The sequence below is a fragment of the Podarcis raffonei genome, chromosome 4 (assembly GCF_027172205.1).
Source record: "Podarcis raffonei isolate rPodRaf1 chromosome 4, rPodRaf1.pri, whole genome shotgun sequence".
Taxonomy (NCBI): Eukaryota; Metazoa; Chordata; class Lepidosauria; order Squamata; family Lacertidae; genus Podarcis; species Podarcis raffonei.
Window position 1 is genome coordinate 53811159 of NC_070605.1, and position 21044 is coordinate 53832202.

The 21044-nt window shown below is 41.2% G+C and overlaps 2 protein-coding genes across 3 annotated transcripts; both read right to left on the reverse strand.

Annotated features, from left to right (window-relative positions):
* Positions 1-2469: 2469 nt before the first annotated feature.
* Positions 2470-17472, reverse strand: TMEM50B (transmembrane protein 50B). Of its 2 annotated transcripts, none has more exons than XM_053386623.1 (7): positions 17398-17472; positions 8734-8899; positions 6899-7011; positions 6154-6221; positions 5102-5194; positions 3069-3126; positions 2470-2756 (listed from the first exon to the last, which is right to left on the reverse strand). In XM_053386623.1, the coding sequence occupies exons 2-7, from the start codon at positions 8830-8832 to the stop codon at positions 2711-2713; spliced, it is 477 nt and encodes a 158-aa protein (XP_053242598.1). In that variant the 5' UTR covers positions 8833-8899; positions 17398-17472; the 3' UTR covers positions 2470-2710. The 2 variants fall into 2 exon arrangements, with proteins under 2 accessions (XP_053242598.1, XP_053242597.1); XM_053386622.1 differs by lacking the exon at positions 17398-17472 and adding an exon at positions 12651-12777.
* On the reverse strand, positions 14866-19891 carry DNAJC28 (DnaJ heat shock protein family (Hsp40) member C28). Its single transcript, XM_053386617.1, has 3 exons — positions 19857-19891; positions 17398-17470; positions 14866-16219 (listed from the first exon to the last, which is right to left on the reverse strand). The coding sequence occupies exon 3, from the start codon at positions 16127-16129 to the stop codon at positions 15008-15010; it is 1122 nt and encodes a 373-aa protein (XP_053242592.1). The 5' UTR covers positions 16130-16219; positions 17398-17470; positions 19857-19891; the 3' UTR covers positions 14866-15007.
* Between the last annotated feature and the right edge of the window lie 1153 nt (positions 19892-21044).

Below are 21044 nucleotides of genomic sequence, written 5' to 3' on the forward strand. Positions count from 1 at the left end.
GTGCAGGTTAATCCTGAATGTAATATATTCAGTGGTTTGTGTGAATGCATTCTTTCCGAGAAGGAAGCAGCCATACCCTACAAACAAGTTCCTGTCCACTTCAAGTAGTGTAAACATTACTGTGTAATCCTGACTGATTTCTTGTGGTTTTCAATCTTTTGTAAAAATTAATTCCTTTAAGAAGAATAGTTGCAGCTATCTTCTTTTTGGAGACCCCCAGGGCAGTATGCTACTGATGTTCAAATCACCTTTACCACTTGAATGCAAATGCTTCAGAGATTGGGGAGGGGATGTTGCACTTATGGAATAAAATACCTACTTGAATTGTGAATCCTAAGCTGAGACCAAATTAGTGAACAGAAGCAAGGACATTAGGTTAATTGATTTCAGAAGACTAATTTGGATATATATGCTTTTATCAAAGGACACTGGCAGGTTTTTTTTTACCAATTATTGTTAAAATGTTATGTATTCAATCAAATCAACTTTAAAGTCTAGCCTCTCAAGCTTTGGGGAAGCAACACTGCTGTGTTTTAACAACTAAAAACCCCAACTCTTCACTATGCCATGCTGGGCAGCCTCACATCTTGTAAAGCTCATATGCCTATAGAAATAGAGCAATGTGAGGCTCTGCAATGGCCCTGATCTGACTTGGGTCACTTCACTGACACTGAAGTTCAACTCAGAGTTCACTTAAAAGCACTTTATCCAGCCTGAGCGGAGAGTCATTGTACAACAGATATATCTATATGTGTTTGTGTGAAAGAGAGAATATTACACTGTAGACAGAATACTGAGCAGTTTTAGCATTTGTAAAACAAAATACATTACCAATCTTTATTGGATTTTAATGTATTTACAATACACAAGCAAGATAGTCTAATGTCATAACAGGACAACTCTTAGCATAGTATTTGCTTCATAGTCTGTCCTGAAAAGGGCTCTGAAGACAAATGAAAATAGTTTCAGAAAATAAACTAACACAGCTGTATTTCCTAGGTGGGGAGAGAAGTCCAAAAGTCTGAAAGTGAAGAATGTTTGGAGAAGGTCATTTTGCAGGGTCTCCAAAAATCAGAATGTAGAGTACCTTTACCTCATCTGATTCTTCTTCATGCCCCTAGACCCTGTCTTGCAAAAATATTTTTAACATGGAGTCCTTGTTACATTTTGCAAAGGATGCAGTTTGATATGCTTCTCAGTACACAATTTGGCTTGGGTGAAATAAAATACAGATAGTTCCAGTTAACATCACAGTACCTTAACATACATAGTGTAATTCGCTACAATAAAGTTCAGAAAAACATGGAAAATAGATGATAGTCTCATCAGAGAAGCTGATTAGATTCTGGACAAAAGGGAGGAGAAAAATCTAGTGAATCGTGTTTAAATATGCTTTTTCCTTGTATAAAGGTAAAGGTACCCCTGACCGTTACGTCCAGTCGCGGACGACTCTGGGGTTGCGGCGCTGATCTTGTTTTACTGGCCGAGGGAGCTGGCATACAGCTTCCGAGTCATGTGGCCAGCATGACAAAGCCGCTTCTGGTGAACCAAAGCAGCGCACGGAAATGCCGTTTACCTTCCCGCTGCAGCGGTACCCATTTATCTACTTGCACAGCGTGCTTTTGAACTGCTATGTGGGCAGGAGCTGGGACCGAACAACAGGATCTCACCCCGTCACGGGGATTCGAACCGCCGACCTGACCAGCAAGTCCTAGGGCTCACTGGTTTAGACCACAGTGCCACCCGTGTCCCTTTTTTCCTTGTATAGTAAGCAACAAAACAAGCAGTCCTGTGATGCTTTGAACTTGGGATGGCTCCTTTGTTCTGAATATCGATTGCACAAGCATGTGAAATATCAGTCAGTCTCATGGTAAAATTGGTAATGTCTGACAAGACATTTTGATGGGGGGGTTTATGACAACACACCTTAAAAGGTCAAACCTAGAATTCTCCTACAGCTTGTCAAACACAATACGTCAGTCTTAAATATTTTTCACAGTGCATTCACTGAGAAAGGATTGGCCCATTCCATTTTAAGGCATGCTGCGCTACCAAATAAATGCTTAAGATCTTTTGGTTTTTCACGTGAGTTTTTTTGCTAAATAGAATTTCCATACATACTTCATGCCTCCTTTGTTCAGTACACATTTTGTAGTATGGCGTAAAACATTCTTAGTAATTGGGAAGTTAGCGCTAGATGAAGTTTCAGTATATGATGCCAGAGTATACTACACTTCCAAATAACGTATTTTTCTACTGGGGGTCATGCATCAATGGCTATTTGGAGATGCCATTCAGATTAATATTCTTTAACTTCACTTTCTGATCACCTAATCAAAATCTCAACTCTTCAAGAAGCTACTACAGCTCATTTGTGCTTAAGAACAGTATATGATCTTGAACAAGCTATGAGCCTTAATCCTAAAACATTATTCACATATCAGAGCAGAAAAAACCTGCCAAGTGCAATGAAAGTTTAACATTCACTTTTATATTTTACAGATAGTCATAGTATGTACATATTCACATTACTATCCATTCTATGAAAAGATAGCTAACTTTGAGCAGAATATTTAAATCAGTTCACTTTCCAAAAATAAGTAAACATACAAAAGGTGTAATGCAACATCTATTTGGCAAAATATAAAACAGAAATGTAAATTATATTTACATTCAAGGCTCGCTAAGCAAGATGAAGAAAAAAGTACTCTTAAGCCCACAGTTCTTCAGTTCTTCCAAATTTGTAGATAAGGGTGCTATGAAAACAAAAGTTTAGATCTGTAAGACAGACATTCTTTCCAATGATGATATGGCAAAATCATCAAAATTCTAGAAGATGACATGATAACTGGCACTACTATACTGGTGGAGCTGTGAGTATGCCTTATCTCTGTCACTTGTGTATTATGATTAATGAACATTACTTGGCTTCTAGTAACATCATTTTTCACAGAGATTTAGAACACCACAATGAACCCTCACATACCCATTTCTATCGTCTGAGTAAATTGTGTAAACCGAAAACATCTGTATCGTTATAACTATTAGACTTTGGAGGCATTACTTACCTGAAAAATATCAAAGCATTCTGAAAAAACACTGCTAAGCCTGGGTAGACATTAATATCTATAAAATAAAAATGCAACAAATAAGTAAGTAAGTATTGAGACAAGTCTTCAAAACCTGTCACTACTAAGTTTATCTTGTGCTCATTTAGCTATGAAACAGTATTTTTAAAAGGGGGAGATGGATCATGATAATTCAGTTCTATCTACAAACAATTAAGACTTGATCTATGGGAGAAATGCTGCAAGACTGAGGAGGGAGCAAAGTCTCAAGAAGGGGATATTTGGATTGTGTCCTAAGTATGCACACTTCCATAAATAGCCATCATTCAGCTTATTTACATTAGCATATTGAACATTTACAGCTACAGGATAGGACTTGAGACCACATGGGTTGTTTTTTTTCTGGCTTCCACGCTTTGACCCTTTGCCCAAATTTAACAGGTAAAGGTAAAGGTACCCCTGCCCGTACGGGCCAGTCGTGTCCGACTCTAGGGTTGTGCACCCATCTCACTTAAGAGGCCGAGGGCCAGCGCTGTCCGGAGACACTTCCGGGTCACGTGGCCAGCGTGACGAAGCTGCTCTGGCAAGCCGGCACCAGCGCAGCACACAGAAACGCCGTTTACCTTCCCGCTATAAAGCGGTACCTATTTATCTACTTGTACTTAGGTGTGCTTTCGAACTGCTAGGTGGGCAGGTGCTGGGACCGAAAGACGGGAGCTCATCCCACCGCGGGGATTCGAACCGCCGACCATGCGATCGGCAAGCCCTAGGCGCTGAGGTTTTACCCACAGCGCCACCCGCGTCCCCATCCAAATTTAATAGTTCACCCTTTTTTTCACTGCCACAGAGTCAAAAACAGTCTGTGGGTAAATAATGGAAGGACATCTGTTGTTTTCCTTCCAGCAGGTGGCAGAAGCCTTTCTGGGTGAAAGGAACCCAGAGAACATTTTTCTTTCGCAGTGTTTGAGAGTTGTGGCTGTTAAGCAGAAGAGGAACAAAGGAGCTTGCAGTTCCCTAAAAAGCTCCGTTGATTCTTTGTAAGAAGCCGATTTATACTCTGTGACTTACAGACATGTGCATATTTCCATACTGTAGCCATGTTAAGACTGCTGCAGCAAAAACAATATAGAATAAGCAGCAACAACCTGGAGTGCAAAGTGTCGACTTTTCAAAAATCTATAGAGGGTGTTGGTAATTTTGTCATGAAACAATGTATTTGTACACCAAGTCAACTGAACTTTAGTCACGAGTATTAGGCCAGCAGGATCTCTCTCTTCTGTATAGAACCTGATCCTGCATGACTCACAGCAGTAAGGGAAAAAGCTAGGTAAACAGGTTTCTAGGAAGTACCATGAACAAGAAAAGTAATCACTTTAACTCTTATCAAGGCCCTGATCAGACCCATTAAGAGTCTCAAGAGCACCTTTCCACCTGAGCTTCACCCAATTCCCTTAAAGATCTAACAGCCTAGACCCCACTTACCTCCAGGAACATCTCTCATACAAACCTTCCCCCCATCCACCCCAAATCATCCACAAGGAAGCCAACTTTATCATCGACATTCAGCCATTAGACTATTTTTAACATTTACCAATACTTCTAATATACTGCCACCTGCTGCTTTTATTTAGACTGTGTTTATCACCATCTCTTTCTTGTTTTAACATTGTATCTTTTATTTTATTGTTTTTACATCCAGTAATTCTGCCCTTAAAAATTTCTAACAGAAAATAAGCAGCCAACAAAGCAGCTGGATGAGTCCTACATCATTTCGGATTCTTCAGCAAGTGGAGTGGAAAATGTTGGTCAAAACAGCAGGGGCATGATCCAGCCAAAGTGAAGCACTTTTAAGTACCACTGTTTTTAAGAAGAGAACTACGCATACCTTGATTTGATTTCGAAAGAAGATATTTAATTTTATTTCAAAATAAAATAAGGTATTTAATAATGTGATGTGTGCATCTCTCTCCTTTAAAACAAAGGCACTTACAAGTGCATTTCTTTCCCCTTGATTAAAAATAAATCATCCTTACTGTGGGTAACATATGCTCCAAAAAGGATCCACATAGAAGCAATAAGTGAGCCAAACATCAACATGAAGCCAATGAAGAGCCAGACACGAGCACCTGCAAGAACACATGAAGTTAAGCACTAGGCTAGGGTAATAATACGCAGAAATAAGGGGGCAGTGGGAAACAGCATCCCTCATCATCCCACTGAAGCTTTCTTCAACTCATAAGATTGGAGCCTGATTTACGTGCATGAATCCCCTGAATGTTTTATTTGCTTGTATACTACTATTTTATTTTGTTTTTTTCTGCTGTATATACTAAGAGATTTTTTAAAATACTCAGCAGTTTACAAATGCTTTTAAATGAATTAATATCACAAGACTTGCATTCATCATCACAGCATGCCACAGCATGACATAAAGGAGAGTTTACCTTCAACCGCTAAATCAGTGATCCATAATAAATTCTAGGAAAATAAATGTACTACCAGGTGTAAGTCAACTGGGAATATGTTGCCAGGGAAATATGCTTCAGTCTAAGCTTTTTGACCTGTAAGTTCAATGAGGTAGGTGGTATGAACAACAACATTGGCAACGCTAATACAAAGTGATTTAGTGGGGGTGGGAAATTTAGACTTGAGCAAAGGAGGCTTGGGTCTATAGCCCCATCATGAAGTTTAGTTGATAACTCTAAGAGCATCTCTCAGCCTAACCTACTTAACATGCTTGCAAAGAGGATAAAACTACAAGAGTCCCATGGAAGGCAAGAAAAGATAGTGATAAACCAAGTGAGCTTCTAGGATTCACCAATAAATTCCACCCCCTCATTTGTTAAATCTGAAATCTCTTATAAAATCTAGTTAGTATTAGAAATCATTACTAACATTTTTTAACGTGAGCATGAAAAGATCTGTGCACCATTGACAGCACCACCAGCACCAGTCTAACATCTTGCTTTTTGTGACATGTGCCAGGACAGAACATTTTGTTATGTTTTCTTCGCTGCTTGCACAGCCAAGTTTTGAAATGAGGACTGAAGTGTGAATTTATCTGCATAAATAGGAGTACCCTCACCTGTTCTTCCTAAACATCCATCACCATAGCTGTCTCCTCTCACTTGAGCATTTGATACTGCGTTTATCCTGCAACACATAAAAAACAGCTGCTAAAATTACTTTTTTAAGAATTGTGCAAAAGACTAAAAGGCAGCAAGTCCACTATTCTGGATCCACAAAATACTCCCTCTCCAATTTTAAGTATTTTCTTTTCTTTCCCAGTCTTCCTTTTGAATCCAGATGCTAAACCTGATCAGTTAACAAAACCAAAATGCCCAGTATATGCATATTCTCTCAGATACTAGAGTTGTCATATTTGTTTAGTCATTTATCTACTACAATCCTTAAATCTCTTTTTGACTGTTACCAATGACAGTGTCTGGTGAGCAGTACTACAGTGCCAAAAAGTAAAAGAGGGCTGTCACTATATTCTAGTGGAGTGGATACCAAGCATGAGAACAAATTGAGTAGGAAAAGAAATGGAGGGATAGGGGGAAACTGGGTCCCTGAAGAAGATGAGAAATACATTTATGTATGCATGGAAACCTTTGTTTTTAGAAAGAAAGCCTTGTTTATCCTCATCCCACAAAACAAACAGTAAGCTGTGCATGCACACTTCTACAATTTTAAAGGATGAGAAATAGTAGTAGAACACAAGAGGAAAAGAGAAAAGAAAGATGGGGGGGATTATTTTGTACGTGCGCTTTGCCATTTGAGATGAACAACTGCTATTTTTGTATGGACCTATCATTATATGTACTTACATGAAAAAAGCTAGAGTAGAAAACACTCCACAAGTATGGAATGCGTGGTTCATTTGCTCTGGCTTAGGGTAAACTACTGCCGCATCTATCATTATCCACCAACCTGTAAAAAACTGTAAAACACATGATCATTAAACCATGGCAAATATCTACAGAAAGGTCAGCCACATAACTCTGCTGCTTCTCTTCTCCTTCACTCCACTGGTTTGGTAATCATCTGAGTCCCAGCTACCCACTCCAATTAACAGAAACTTCCTAGCCCACCCCCCCTCCAAAGTGCAATGTTTTTGCTAGAGGCTCATTTCCATCCCAGCCACAAAGACTAGAAGGTACCACTAAAGTATTCATGTGAACGTGTACTATAAACCATACTACCAGATCTACCTGCCATAGAGGAGTTCAATATGGAGGCCACAGTGAAGAACTAAACAGATTCCATATTTATTCAAATGGTAAGTAAGGCCTCCCAGCCAACTATTAAGGGGCATCGTATTTTGGTATTGGCTTCTAACTGTAAGATTCAACAGCCGGCTTCATGAAAATAGTGCCCCTCTGTGGTAAAAAATAAATAAATGGTAGTGCTTTTTGAACTTTTAAGACTGCTTTTCCATTAAAACACACGTACCACAATGTACAATAAACGCAATATTAAAACAGCACACAATCATACTCCCTTTACCATATAAACAATATACGAATGCACAACCAACACCTATTTGTTTATTTTAAAACATGCTTGTTCGTGAATATAGATAAGGTTGGGGAGATGTCTTTCCCTTATATGCTCAATATTTCTGCTAATGATTAACGTGAAAACAGAAGCTGATTTGATTAATAATTTATACTATCTAAATTCATAGTGACTGAAGACATCACTTGAGGAGGAAAAAAATTAAACATTAATCAGGAATGCAGCCGCCTCTTCTAAAACATTTACAAAGTGTGCCTGAAATAAAGCCAAAGTAGCCATCAATGCAAATATGCTTATCTAAGAAATCTGTGTTCTCAGTACTCCAGTTGTATGGGCAGGAAGAAATTGCTGCTAGCTCTTAAGACAAAAAAACCAGTAGCTCCCCACTTTGCAATTCCTACCACACTCAGAGCATTTTCTGGCAAGCTAAGAATGCTAACAGCAACATCCTTGCCTTAACCAACATAGCAAGTGTTGTGGCTCCTCTCAAGTAGACACAGTTGTGTTGGTAGGGGTATGTGCCTAGCATGCAAAATGGGTGTACACAAAACACATGTTCAAGAGATAGACAACTAACAGTGCAATTCCAAGCTTGTTTTTTCAGAATCCCTCTCAGTTGAATGGAACTTAACGGTAGGCAAATATCCAGCACTGCAGCCTGGTGGCAGGCATGGCCAGCCCTGATGGCGAATGTGGCCATTAACATCCACATGCCCAACACTCAGATCCTCCCTCTGCCCGTCCCCACTCACACATATTCTCCCTGCTGCCCAGCCACCAGCAGGGGTACATATATTGTTGGGTTCCACTGGGAATGCTAGAGGTGATGTTAAAGCCCCTCCTGTTTCTAGTGTACAGAAGAAAGTCGCTCCCACATGGGACAATAATCTTTTCTCTGCCACGCAGCTGATGGCGGATTATCAGCAAACTGAGCAGGCTCTCCTGGACCTGGGAGGGTTTCATGGGATGCCCACCTGTGATTTAGCACAAGAACTCACAAGTTGGCTTTCAATACAAACAAAGCAACTGAGCAAACATCCTGTAAATGTGACCAAAAATTTTTTTTGCCATCAAGTGAGGCACTGGCAAATCTGATGTACTCCCAACAGACCAGTTGGCATATTGCATTTGTATTAAGACTTACCAGAATCCCAGCTACCACAGAAGCAACTGTATTTCTTCTTTCACTCCAATCAATACACTCACATTCAGGCCACCGGAAATTGTCTAGGAAACCAGCCATTTCTCAAGTTCAGGATGTCTCTTTTACCTGTGTTATTTACATTAGATTTTCATGAATCTTCCAAGTCCTAAATAAAAAAAAGGGAGGGGGGAGAGAGAAACCAAAAGATCAGTATATTATTTATTTACTTATTTAGTCTAGTTGTAGCCATTACAAAAGATAAGATCAGCGGGGCTACATTCATGCTTTGTCCTGGATAAGGCTGAAAAGGACCCTAAAACTAAATGAACTGTGGGTTAGATTTATGTTCCTTCTATTTCTTGGAATTTAGAAAAAAGCAAAAACTTAGGAACATAAAGTTTTATGTTTATGTTGGGCAGAATTGCTGGAGGCAGGCAGGGGGGCAACTTAAGAGACAGTGGCTTAAGGCTTTCTTGCAAGCTCACAGAAGAGGAGAGATTTCATCTGGGGACTCCCTGGCTCACAGCTCTCACACAGCTAATACTAGCTCTAACTCCTTTGAAGAAGAGCAGGAGAGAAATATAAAATATATCAGCAACTTTTTCTTATGAGTTGATAGAGTACACCACCCAACACATAAAAGTAGGACAATAAAGAGATACTTAAGGCTGAACTGTTGTATTCCACAGCTATATCAAGTGTTGCAGCACTTCACTAAAAAAAAAAAAAATCTTAGTGCACATTTACCCGGGAGCTCCACAGAACATAGTGGGGCTAACTGATAAGTAAACATGCAAAGGACTGCAATATAAGAGATTCAGTGTTATACAGAATCAAAAAGGCAGTGGAAACCTGTACTCTAGCTAAGTCCTCAGCAAGCAATCTTAATTTCTCTGCTCTTTTTTCAATTGTAAATTATTCATAAGTATTAGGCATTTAATCGATCTATTAAAAGTTGATGCTTGCCATCTAAGCATGCTAATATTTAAAAAAGCAAACAAAATAAGGAGGAACACCTTTTTAAACTTAAAAAGCCCCCTCCATTTTTAAATAAAAATGGCATTCCCTCTTCTTATAGGATTATGTGTGGTGCAACATGTATACCCTCAAAAAAAAAAGCATGCTTCTGGAAAGAGGCAGACAAAATGAAAAGAGGTTTATATGACAGGCCTAAAATGTGTTCACTGGTCTAAAAGGATGCAAAACTAGGAAATGAAAATGCCTTTGAAAAACAAGAAGCACTTATTGTGTATTAGTCACCACAACCCCCCAATTTTTGTCTAATGCAGCACAAACTAGGGCGGGGCAGAACAGTCCCATGCTTTCTTAGAATACCACAGCTCAAGCCTATCAGTATTCAAATTCAAATTACTCCTGTACCGATCAGGGGTATCCCAAGCCATTCGATAAATATTTCTCACTGAGGGATTTCAGCTAACACAGGATTCAAAGCAGACTCCTATATTGTTGGTTTCTGCCTTCTATGAAGATAATGCCCAACTCCACATGCCTTGTAACACATTGAGAGGTTGTAATTACAGTACAAGAAAGAATCAGAAGATCATCAAACCCAAACTATAGGCTTGAGACAGCATCACCCACAAAGCAAAGTCTCAAAGACTGATCCTCATAGTCCATAACAATGTTATAACAAACACCAGGAGCGAAGAGGTAAGCCACAGCAAATATGGCACTCCACTCCAACCTTTGTGCTACATGCATTATCCTAGGCCTCCACTCCAATCTTGGTGCTATACTCATTTATCAAGAATGTATTTATCAAGAATGAAAAACACATCCCCACAATCTCCATTAACTGAAACACTAAAACCTACTCTAGACATCCTGAGTTAGGCTACCAAAGAGTGTTGAAAACATGGCAAGGATAATTACACAGACTTATAGAGCAAAATGTATACTTACAGAGCAAAAGCCAATTAGACAACATAGCCAAATTCTATGGAATAGCTCTCCAGATTTCCCTCCACAGGCACTTTAGTAAAAATAGTAGAATGTGAATATACTTGTGGTCAGCATCTCAGAATGAAGATGACTCTCACCATCCATCCATCTCTAATCAATGTATCCAGTAAGCCTTTCTCAAAAACTCACTTAAAACAGGCTTACAATACATATCAATCATTCAGCAATTAGATCATCAACTGATGATGGAAGACAGCCACTGAAGATCAGAAATTGCAAACAAAAGGCATTATGCAGCCAAAGGTATGCATTTCAAGGTTACAATCCTATGCATGTTTCTACTGAACTTTTAGGGACCCATTTTCTGAATAAACAACTTGCAGGACTGGGCTGCAAATTTCATTTAATTCAAATGGGGCATGGGAATTAACCATATAAAGATGCTTTAAAAATAACCTCATTGAAATCAATTAGATTGAAGTGCTTAAATGTTGTTTTGACTGTATATTCCATATTTGACTTTCTTCAAATTGTTTTATTGATGTTTTAATATTCTGTAAACTGCTTTGAGATTTTTTTTAAAAAAAGCAGTATAGAAATGAAATTAATAATAATAGTAATAATAATAAATCAACAATTTTCAATAAAAACAGTTCACATATTCCATTGCAAGTCATAAAGAAGTGCTTTAATGATATATATGCATGTGTGAATCATTAGTTAAGCTGTACACCTGCTAACTTTTACTTCCACCGCTTTTGGCTGCTTTAAAAACACAAACTTGCAAGGCGAATTTAAGAAGTTTAAAGTGAACCTTTAAATTATTCCAAAAGCGCTGATGGTGACTGCCTTCCTTTAGAACTCAGCCCAGTCAACCCCCAACATCTAGCAAATAAGCAAAGCTCTCTTTGCTGCTTGTGTTACATTGCCCCAAACAGCAACTTGACAACCAACCCATCCACACAAAACATGGTCCATCAGTGAATCCTCATAGCACCGCTGTTTAAATCCCTGCATTTCAAACACTGGTTTGAAATATTTAAAAGGGAGACGGGGCGGGGAGAGTTTTAAAGAAATTCCAGTACATGCTAGTAAGGCTTCATTCAGTTGATGATTTTTGCCACTCGTAAGAACCCAGAAAAGCTTTCGTCACCGTCTCAGGGCATGGTCCCACAAGTGGAACCGGTTTCAGGAGATTCAAAGATAATGCGCAAGGTAATCGCGTCTGTAATTTAGTTGAAAGCTCTGTGGATGCACACCTATGAGCGGAGATCGCATCCCCAGCTATTCCCACGAACTACTTTAAACTAAAAAAAAAAGGGGGGGGTCACATATGCAAACGTGCGAGCAGACGAAGCCAGAAATGCATCCATGCATGCAAGAAGCTTGGCGAGCGAAAGTAAAAGGGGAGTGTAAACCCCGCTTTGCAGGGGGTGGGGGGGGAGGAAATATACAATTAGATGCCTCTGTTCTTGGTGGATAATAGACTCAGTGGTGTAGTGAAGTAATTTCAGACTCCAGACCTGATGAATTTAACCCAACCCGCCCCCCTCTTTAGATATTTATGCTTCCCTCAAAGTGTGGCAAGGAGGCAAGAAACTTTTCGGCCTCCTTCCCTTTCCCCTTCCTTCCTCTTGACATTAAGGAAGGTCAATCGACCAAGCAGCCGAGCGCCAGGCTCCCTGCCGCCCCCCCACGCCCCCCCCCCCGGGTAGCTATGGGGGGGGAATAACGTCCCTCCAGAAACGAAAAAAGTGAGGGAGCGGCCCTCGGAGAAGAGAGGCCGCAAAGAAGGAGGGGCCGTGCCCCTAAAAGGCGTGACGGGGCCGGTCTCTCTCCAGGCCGAGGAAGAGCCACCTTCACAAGGGGCTTGTTTTGAATTACGGAGGTGTGAGGGAGGGGGGAGAGGAAATATTCGCCCAGGCGTCTCGTTATCCCCTCAGAAAAAAGGGGTGGGGGAAAAGAGCCGCAACCGCCGCGCGAGACCCCCTCACCTGGAAGACCCCCCGCTCCGCTCCATCCGCGGCCGTCACCCGGCTTGCTCTGCCGGCCGGAGGCGTGGGGAGAAGTCGTGGGGAGTTCAGCCAATCCACCTCCGGAGCTCCTCCGTCACAACGCTCGGCAGGGAGCGCTCTGATTGGGCCGCCCAACGCCGCGCGAGGCTTGCCGGTTGGCAAGGGGGGCTCGCGATAGGCTCTCGAGCGCTGTCGCCCTCGCTCAGATCCCGCCTCCGTCCTCCTCGCGAGCTGTTAGCAAAAGAACTCCTCCCGCGAGGGCGAGGAGGGCAGGTGGCTGCCGTCGCCGGAGCGGTTTCGCCGCCTCCAGGATCAGGGCGCGGTGCAGAGGGAGCTCGCGGTATAGGCTCGCCCAAGGCCTCAGCGCACGCAACCTCGTCGACTTTTTTATCCCCTCGTAGTTTTTGAACCCGGTGTCATTCAGTAAAACTGAACGTTGGAAAATAAGGGAGAGAAAAGAAAAGTGCTGCTTAGCACAGGGCGAAGTTAAACAGTGGAACTCGCTGCCACAAGATTTTTTTTGGCGGGGGGGGGGAGGCAGAGGCCTACCTAGGCTCCCTTGCGCCCTTGGCAAGGAGCTGTAAGGCGGGCAGACTCCTAGCTATATGTGGTGGACGTGGACTACACGGCCTATTGAGGTCTTCAAAATGAGTGTAGTTAAAACACGTTTCCCATATTCATTTCCATTGATACTGCTTCTTTTCTGCAGACTTCAAATGATATTGACAGAGTGTGTGCTAATAATTTTTTATTCCCTCTAAACTAGAGCTGGAGAACCTGTGCCCCTCCATACAGTTTTGGACTTCCAACTCCCCTTAGCCTTGACCTTTTGCCATGCTGGCTGGGGCTGATGGGACCAGCAGCATCTTGTTCTTAGATGTTTTTACACTTTGCCTCTACTACCTTATTCTTTTAATTATACTGCTCTGCTGATTTGTTTTTTGCTGTCATGGTCTCCTTTGGGAAGAAGGGTTGGCTAGGCATTTAATGAAGACATACATACACACACATGTGAAGAGCCACAAGTTTACTAAACAGGCAACCCTGATTAGGGAAGTTTTTAATGTCTGATGTTTTATTTTTTAATATTCTGTTGGGAGTCGCCCAGAGTGGCAGGGGAAACCCAGCCAGATGGGCGGGGTATAAATAATAAATTATTATTATTACCATATCAGATCTAAACGTCAGAGCCTTCCTCAAGCCAATATCCTCCCACTGTTTTGGACTGTATCTCCCATCAGTAACAGCCAGCATAGCCAATGGCAGGGGGTGATGGGAATGATAACCCAAAACTTTTGGAGAGCACCAGGTTGGGAAAGGCTGCTAAGATCCTTCATAGTGCTTTGCCACACAGTGTTTTACACAATAACCTTATAATTGTTACTCAGCTGTTGAACTGGTTGTTTTGTTAGTTGCTATGGCTATTTTCCCTGGAGGATGTATGCCCTGCCTTCCCAGTTGTCATATGCACTGATTTTTTATTCACCTTTGTTCACACTTTCCTCCGGGCTGGTTAAGCATAGCTGCCATAGACATCTTATTCGTATTTTGAGGTGTGCTGGTTACTAAAGCATACAAGTAGATCTGATATCATAACCATCAGCTCCTATTAAATATGATTTTATTATAATAATATTTTACTACCCAGGCTAGCCAAACTACATGTAAACATTTAGTACACTTAGTGTTCTGGACCCAGTACAATGGAACTCCACCCTGCCTGGGCTAGGATGGGTGGTATTCAGATAAGCTTTACTCAAAGCAAACCCATTGAAATTAACTGGTCATATTTATTAACTGCACTAAAAGCACGAAAAGAAAGCAATATTGTCATCATTGGAGAAATCCAGAAACATACATTTTTAAAATACTGAGGCCAAGTTTTCACTTTTTCTCACCTTGCAGCTAAAAGCAACAAATGTGGAACAACAGCAGGAACCATGAAATAATATGCAACAGCTGTGTCAGACAGAATTTGCAAATTCATTATGTTCTCAACTGCCTTCACTTACAAGTCACAAAATTGAGTGGAGAAGGAATATCATTTTTTTGCCTTTTGCTTCAAGAACAAAAACTTGTCTGTTTTCCCTTCCATTTTTAAATGTCCTAATTTGCAAATGTAATCTAACATTTTATTTTTCTAAAATTTAATTCAACATACCCAAAAATAAAGGAATGCCAACCAAAACAATGCTGGCAGGTATAAATGTGTTTATTTGTTCCTACACTTCTACAACACTGTTAAGACAGTAAACAGAAAAATGTATTGTCTTCTGGAAGTAATATGAATCTTAGTGTACATTTAGTAGCTAAACCACATGGCTATCAGCGTAATCTTATTTCAAAATAAGATTCATCCATTTAAAAAAACTGGCTTTAATGTCAGATGATCTGCTACTTTCATTTTCTGTTTTCTTTGTCTCCTTTTCAGAATTCCTTTTCATCTGGCTTTTGCAGCTCTCCTGTGCACGTGAAATTTCTTTGCCAGCATTAAAATGTACCATCTGCCTGCTAAGAATAGGAACAACCAAGTTGAAATCATTAATTCTTTTGTTTAGTGTCTGGATTCTTTCAGTAAACTGTTCACAAGATTCCTTCCATTGTTTCTCTTTTTGTGGTGTCATTGGCTCACCCAGTTTATTCCTAGAAGCAATCATATCCTTTCTCAGTTTTTCAATTGTTTCCCGTATTTCTTTCTGTATGAGAATCCACTCTGGTTGGTATCCGTTGTCTATCAGAATACGGTTCAGGTTGTGAGTCATAGGATCAATATGTGGGCAGTCTGAAAATTTTTGCAATGGCTTTCCTTTACCACTAAGGTTCTCAAAGTCCCCTTTTGCCATAGATTCTTGAATGAGGTCTTCAACCAACCGTTCGATCGCTTGAGTGATTTTTGCCTTCTTACTTTGCCTTACATCTTTAGCTAACATAGCCTCACTCATTATTAGTTCACGCTCCATTTTCTGCTTTCGGTATTCCATGACCTGTTCAGAAGCCCGATCAACTCTAAATTGCATATACTGTCTCTCTCTCTGACTTGGAGTTCCAAAACCTACACCCTCAAAACTTAAATACTGTCTGTGTTGTGGTGTTTTAGATTTGAATTTATCTTCCTCATCCTCCTCATTGTTTTCACTTGATTTCATTTTCTTGGTCATATAGTTAAGCACAACTCTATATGCTTCTTCTATTTGCACAAAAGTTGCAGAATCTGCTATAGCAGATCCACTGTCTGGGTGATATTGCTTAGCAAGGTCTCGAAAGGAATTTCTGACATCATCCAGTGAACAGCCTTCCTGAAGGTTAAGCAGCCTGTAAGAGTCTTTGATGTTTTTAGGTCTGAGATCTGACAGCAGTCTATGGTGATAGATAAAATGATGTAGAAATGGTTTGTCTTTCTTTGGAACCAATGCTGAGCACATCCAGACACGACACTGTATTTTTCTCAGCATCATCATACAGTGCCACTTCAGAGCTCTTCAATGCAGCTTTTGTATAAACCATCTAACTGCAAATCTGAACAAGTTCAGATGGAACTGAGCTCTTTTCTGTGAGATAATATTAGAAAAGAGAAGTTAATTAAGACATACAAATACATGCACTTATTTTGGAGCCCAGGCTGCAATCTTAAGCAGCAAGCTCCATTAAGTTTAGTACGGTTTAAGTCTGAGTAAATATGCATAGGATTGTTTTTGCAAGCCTTTGTGCTTTGTGTATTACATCTTATAACCATGTTTGAAACTTCCACGGTAGCAATGGAATTTGAACATTTTTGAAGCTATGCTGATTGGCCTGCTGTGTATTAGTGTAAGAGGAATCACTCATAATGAACTCAAGTTGTGAGTGATGAAAGAAACCGAGCCAAAACAGGATCACTGAGAAACAAGAGGAAAGAAGCAGCACGCTCAAAAGAACCCCAAGATTTTCGGAAGTTAAACCATCCCCCCAAAAGGGCGCACCCCCATAAAAAATGGCTCAGTGAGGAGTTAGCATAACTCACATTGTTATTTGTATGCATATGCATTTCTACAATGCTCAGTAGCTACAAAAAAAAAAAGTAACATAGTAAAAGGCCCTGCTTGAGCTCTTTACATCTTACAGTACAGTGGTACCTCAGGTTAAGTACTTAATTCGTTACGGAGGTCCGTACTTAACCTGAAACTGTTCTTAACCTGAAGCACCACTTTAGCTAATGGGGCCTCCCGCTGCTGCCACGCCGCCGGAGCACGATTTCTGTTCTTATGTTCTCATCCTGAAGCAAAGTTCTTAACCCGAAGGGTTAGCAGAGTCTGTAACCTGAAGCGTATGTAACCCGAGGTACCACTGTACCTTGGAGTGGAACATAGCTTGCTGGCAGAAACCTGAACAGGAACACTTCTGCGAGGATATGCAAAGATACACAGCAACTTTTTGTTGCAAATCTCACTTGTACTGTATATATAATGTTACAGATGGGTTTTCCTCCAAACAATCAATGTTCATTTTTGTTTAGTAATTTGTAAAGGTACAATCTAGCTACATGTAGGTATCACAAAATTTCAATTTAACTGGTAATTTACCAGGATTTTAATCAACTAAACAAACATGTAATCAGGTCAGCTACATACAGGTAATTCCACTTCAAGCAGCCTAATCCCATTCATGCAATTACAGCAGGAAACGTGTTATTCCATGTGCAATTATGAAATGTTCTTTATCGGAAAGCAAAAAGCTACTAGCATGTTACCTTCCATTCTTCCAGAAGCATGGTTATTCTGCATGTCTTGAACACTCTAAAATCTCCCACCAGCTTTTTTAGACTGTTGAAAAATGAAAATCCCTATCAAAAATGCTATCAAATGTAAATTATCAGTTAAGATGAGTAGCTGGTGCATCACTTAAAGCACTTACATATATTTTGTTATACCAATGCATTGAACAGTGTTTTCATTGTATTACCCATCCTGGCCATTTTCTAAATTTATTAAGGACAATCTCCGGCCCCATGTGTACCATTTGAAGCAGTATGATACCACCTTAAACAGCCATGTCTTTCCTCAAATAATCAGGAGAGCTGTAGCTTAAGGGTTAAGGGTGCTGAAAGTTGTCGGGAGACCCTTATTCCCATCACAGAGCTACAATTCCCAGAGTTCCATGAGAAAATGAGGTCTGTGAGAGGAACAGGGTTCACCCAACACCTCTCACACCCTAAGCAAACTATGTCTCCCAGGGGAAGCCATGACTATTTAAAGTGCCATGATACTGCTTTAAATGTAATAATAATAATAATAATAATAATAATAATAATAATAATAATAATTTTTATTTATATCCCGCCCTCCCCAGCCGAAGCCGGGCTCAGGGCGGCTAACAACAATAAAACAGTACAAAAGTACAGCACAAACAACACTCTAAAATCATTCATTATAAAATTAATTCAAATCAAGCCACTGGCAACCATTGTGCCAGAGCTCCACGCAGATTGCCGAGGGAGGGAGTCAGGCTGTGCCCTGGCCAAAGGCCTGGTGGAACAGCTCTGTCTTGCAGGCCCTGTGGAAAGATGTCAAGTCCCGCAGGGCCCTAGTCTCTAGTGACAGAGCGTTCCACCAGATCGGAGCCACAGCCAAAAAAGCCCTGGCTCTAGTTGAGGCCAGCCTAACTTCTCTGTGGCCTGGGACCTTCAAGATGTTTTTATTTGAAGACCATAAGTTTCTCTGTGGGGCATACCAGGAGAGGCGGTCCCGTAGGTACGAGGGTCCTAGGCCGTATAGGGCTTTAAAGGTTAAAACCAGCACCTTAAACCTGATCCTGTACTCCACCGGGAGCCAGTGCAGCTGGTATAGCACCGGGTGAATGTGGTCTCGCAGCGAAGACCCCATAAGGAGTCTCGCTGCCGCATTCTGCACCCGCTGGAGTTTCTGGGTCAGTCTCAAGGGCAGCCCCACGTAGAGCGAGTTACAATAATCCAGTCTGGAGGTGACCGTCGCGTGGATCACAGTGGCTAGGTCAGGGCGAGAGAGGTAAGGAGCCAACTGCTTAGCTTGGCGGAGATGGAAAAGGGTGGACAGGGCCTCCGCAGTTCAGTGGGGCTTAATCTTAAGCAGATACAGGATAATTCTTCAAGCATGAAGGAGACATGCACAACCATGTCAGAAAATGCTAGTTAAGCCTTTCCCGCAGCTCAAAATTGTTTTTAAATAGGGCTGATACATTTGCTGTATATATATATTCCACTTCCCCACCCAGCCTTTTGCAAAGGTAACAGCTGCTCTCTCTCTCATCATCATAACTCATAATAACATTCCAAGGTTAAAACTATAACCTTGTTATAGTTTAACCGGGTCCTAGGCCGTATAGGGCTTTAAAGGTTAAAACCAGCACCTTAAACCTGATCCTGTACTCCACCGGGAGCCAGTGCAGCTGGTATAGCACCGGGTGAATGTGGTCTCGCAGCGAAGACCCCATAAGGAGTCTCGCTGCCGCATTCTGCACCCGCTGGAGTTTCTGGGTCAGTCTCAAGGGCAGCCCCACGTAGAGCGAGTTACAATAATCCAGTCTGGAGGTGACCGTCGCGTGGATCACAGTGGCTAGGTCAGGGCGAGAGAGGTAAGGAGCCAACTGCTTAGCTTGGCGGAGATGGAAAAGGGTGGACAGGGCCTCCGCAGTTCAGTGGGGCTTAATCTTAAGCAGATACAGGATAATTCTTCAAGCATGAAGGAGACATGCACAACCATGTCAGAAAATGCTAGTTAAGCCTTTCCCGCAGCTCAAAATTGTTTTTAAATAGGGCTGATACATTTGCTGTATATATATATTCCACTTCCCCACCCAGCCTTTTGCAAAGGTAACAGCTGCTCTCTCTCTCATCATCATAACTCATAATAACATTCCAAGGTTAAAACTATAACTATTCTTTAAATATATATTTAGTCCCCCTTTTTTGACAGACTTTGTAAATTCGTTTACATCTGTATGACTGCTTCTGTTCTATATTCTTGTTTAAAAACAAACAAAAATGATATACAATAAATAAAATAATTGTTTTTTAAACGTAGGTTGCATTAAAATATTATTTCCCCCTTTTCCCCCCTTGGACAGAGTGAAATAACAGGAGCCTGGATGTCACCAGCAGCCCAAGCTACCCATCCGTCCTGCCAAGCCCTCCACTCGCCTTCCTTGCCCCTGCCCCACTTCCGCCCACTTCACCTTCTCTTTGCCCTTCCATCCAGCCACCTCTCTCGCGCCTGCTGCGTTTTATGTATTTATCATTGTGCCCTTTAACGAACGGCCTTCCCCTCCTAACGCCCCCGCTGCCCTAGACCAAGGTCCACTTGCGGCTCGTTGTGCCGCTTAGGATTGTGGGAGACGTAGTTCCTGTAAAGGCGGCGTTTGCGTCATCCGCTCTCTTTGCAAAGGAGAGGAAGGTGAAGCCTGTTTCGTGCGGCGGACTTGCTAAAAAGGAGAGGAAAGCAGGGCGGAAGTAGATGCACCATCTGCATTTAGAATTACTCACAGCTGCTGGCTTTTCTTTCTTCTCTTTTTCCCTGTGTGGCTGGGCTGAGATTCATTTTTAATTTTACATTTTTGGTACTTAACCGTGGCTCCTTTGTGCACATAAAATGTTGGTGATGCTTGTCATAGTTGTCGTTATACCCGTCTGAGGCAGGTTGATGTTACTCGCCGTTTGCACCTACAGTTTTAGATAATTTACACGTTAGCAATCTCTGTAATGTAATCTGGGTTTTCCGCCTAAAACGGCTAATCGGTTCTCGTTGCAAGGACTCAGCTGTGGATTACGTGTACAGCAATGAGTACCTCTGAGTATGCACAGGGTGCTAGTAAACATAGCCAGTCTGCGATTTGTAAATCCATGGACGCTCAGTGGTTTCTTATTTCTGCCCTTGTTTCTTGAAACATCTGCACTTGTGTGGAGAAACAACAGTCTAAATGTATATATTTGCAGTACATTTGCACATCAAAAACAGATGGACTCCCCTCAGGACTCTAACATAAGATATCTTTCTGGCCACTCTGTCATTCACAGAGTTAATCACTTCAGGTTGCTAGTCTCTTTAGCGTATATGGGTTGCAGACGATACATGAGTGATGTGAATATGTCAGAAGAATATATTTAAAAAGATTTTTGTCTTGTAAACCTTGTGAAACATCAAACTGCAATATGTCTTTGAAATGATTAATAGAATTTTAGTCGTTCACTAAGATCTAATTCTGGAGACATAAACAACCGCCAAACTGGGAGCGGCAAGTTTGCTCTGGTCAGGAAATTTAGGATGACAAAGAAAATGTTATTGTGAAGGAGCACAAAAAATTTCAGAAATGCTTCTAGCACCGAAAAGAACCTGACTCCTGAAATGTTTCTAAACAATCATATTT

Bases quoted from the DNA above. Each gene is read 5' to 3' on its own strand.
- TMEM50B (XM_053386623.1), bottom strand. From the start codon at position 8,832: ATGGCTGGTTTCCTAGACAATTTCCGGTGGCCTGAATGTGAGTGTATT. The intron at 7,012-8,733 runs GTAAGTCTTAAT...TGTGTTTTACAG, and splicing joins CTGTGGTAGCTGGGATTCTG to TTTTTTACAGGTTGGTGGAT. The intron at 5,195-6,153 runs GTGAGGGTACTC...GTGTTCTTGCAG, and splicing joins TGGATGTTTAGGAAGAACAG to GTGCTCGTGTCTGGCTCTTC.
- DNAJC28 (XM_053386617.1), bottom strand. From the start codon at position 16,129: ATGATGATGCTGAGAAAAATACAGTGTCGTGTCTGGATGTGCTCAGCA.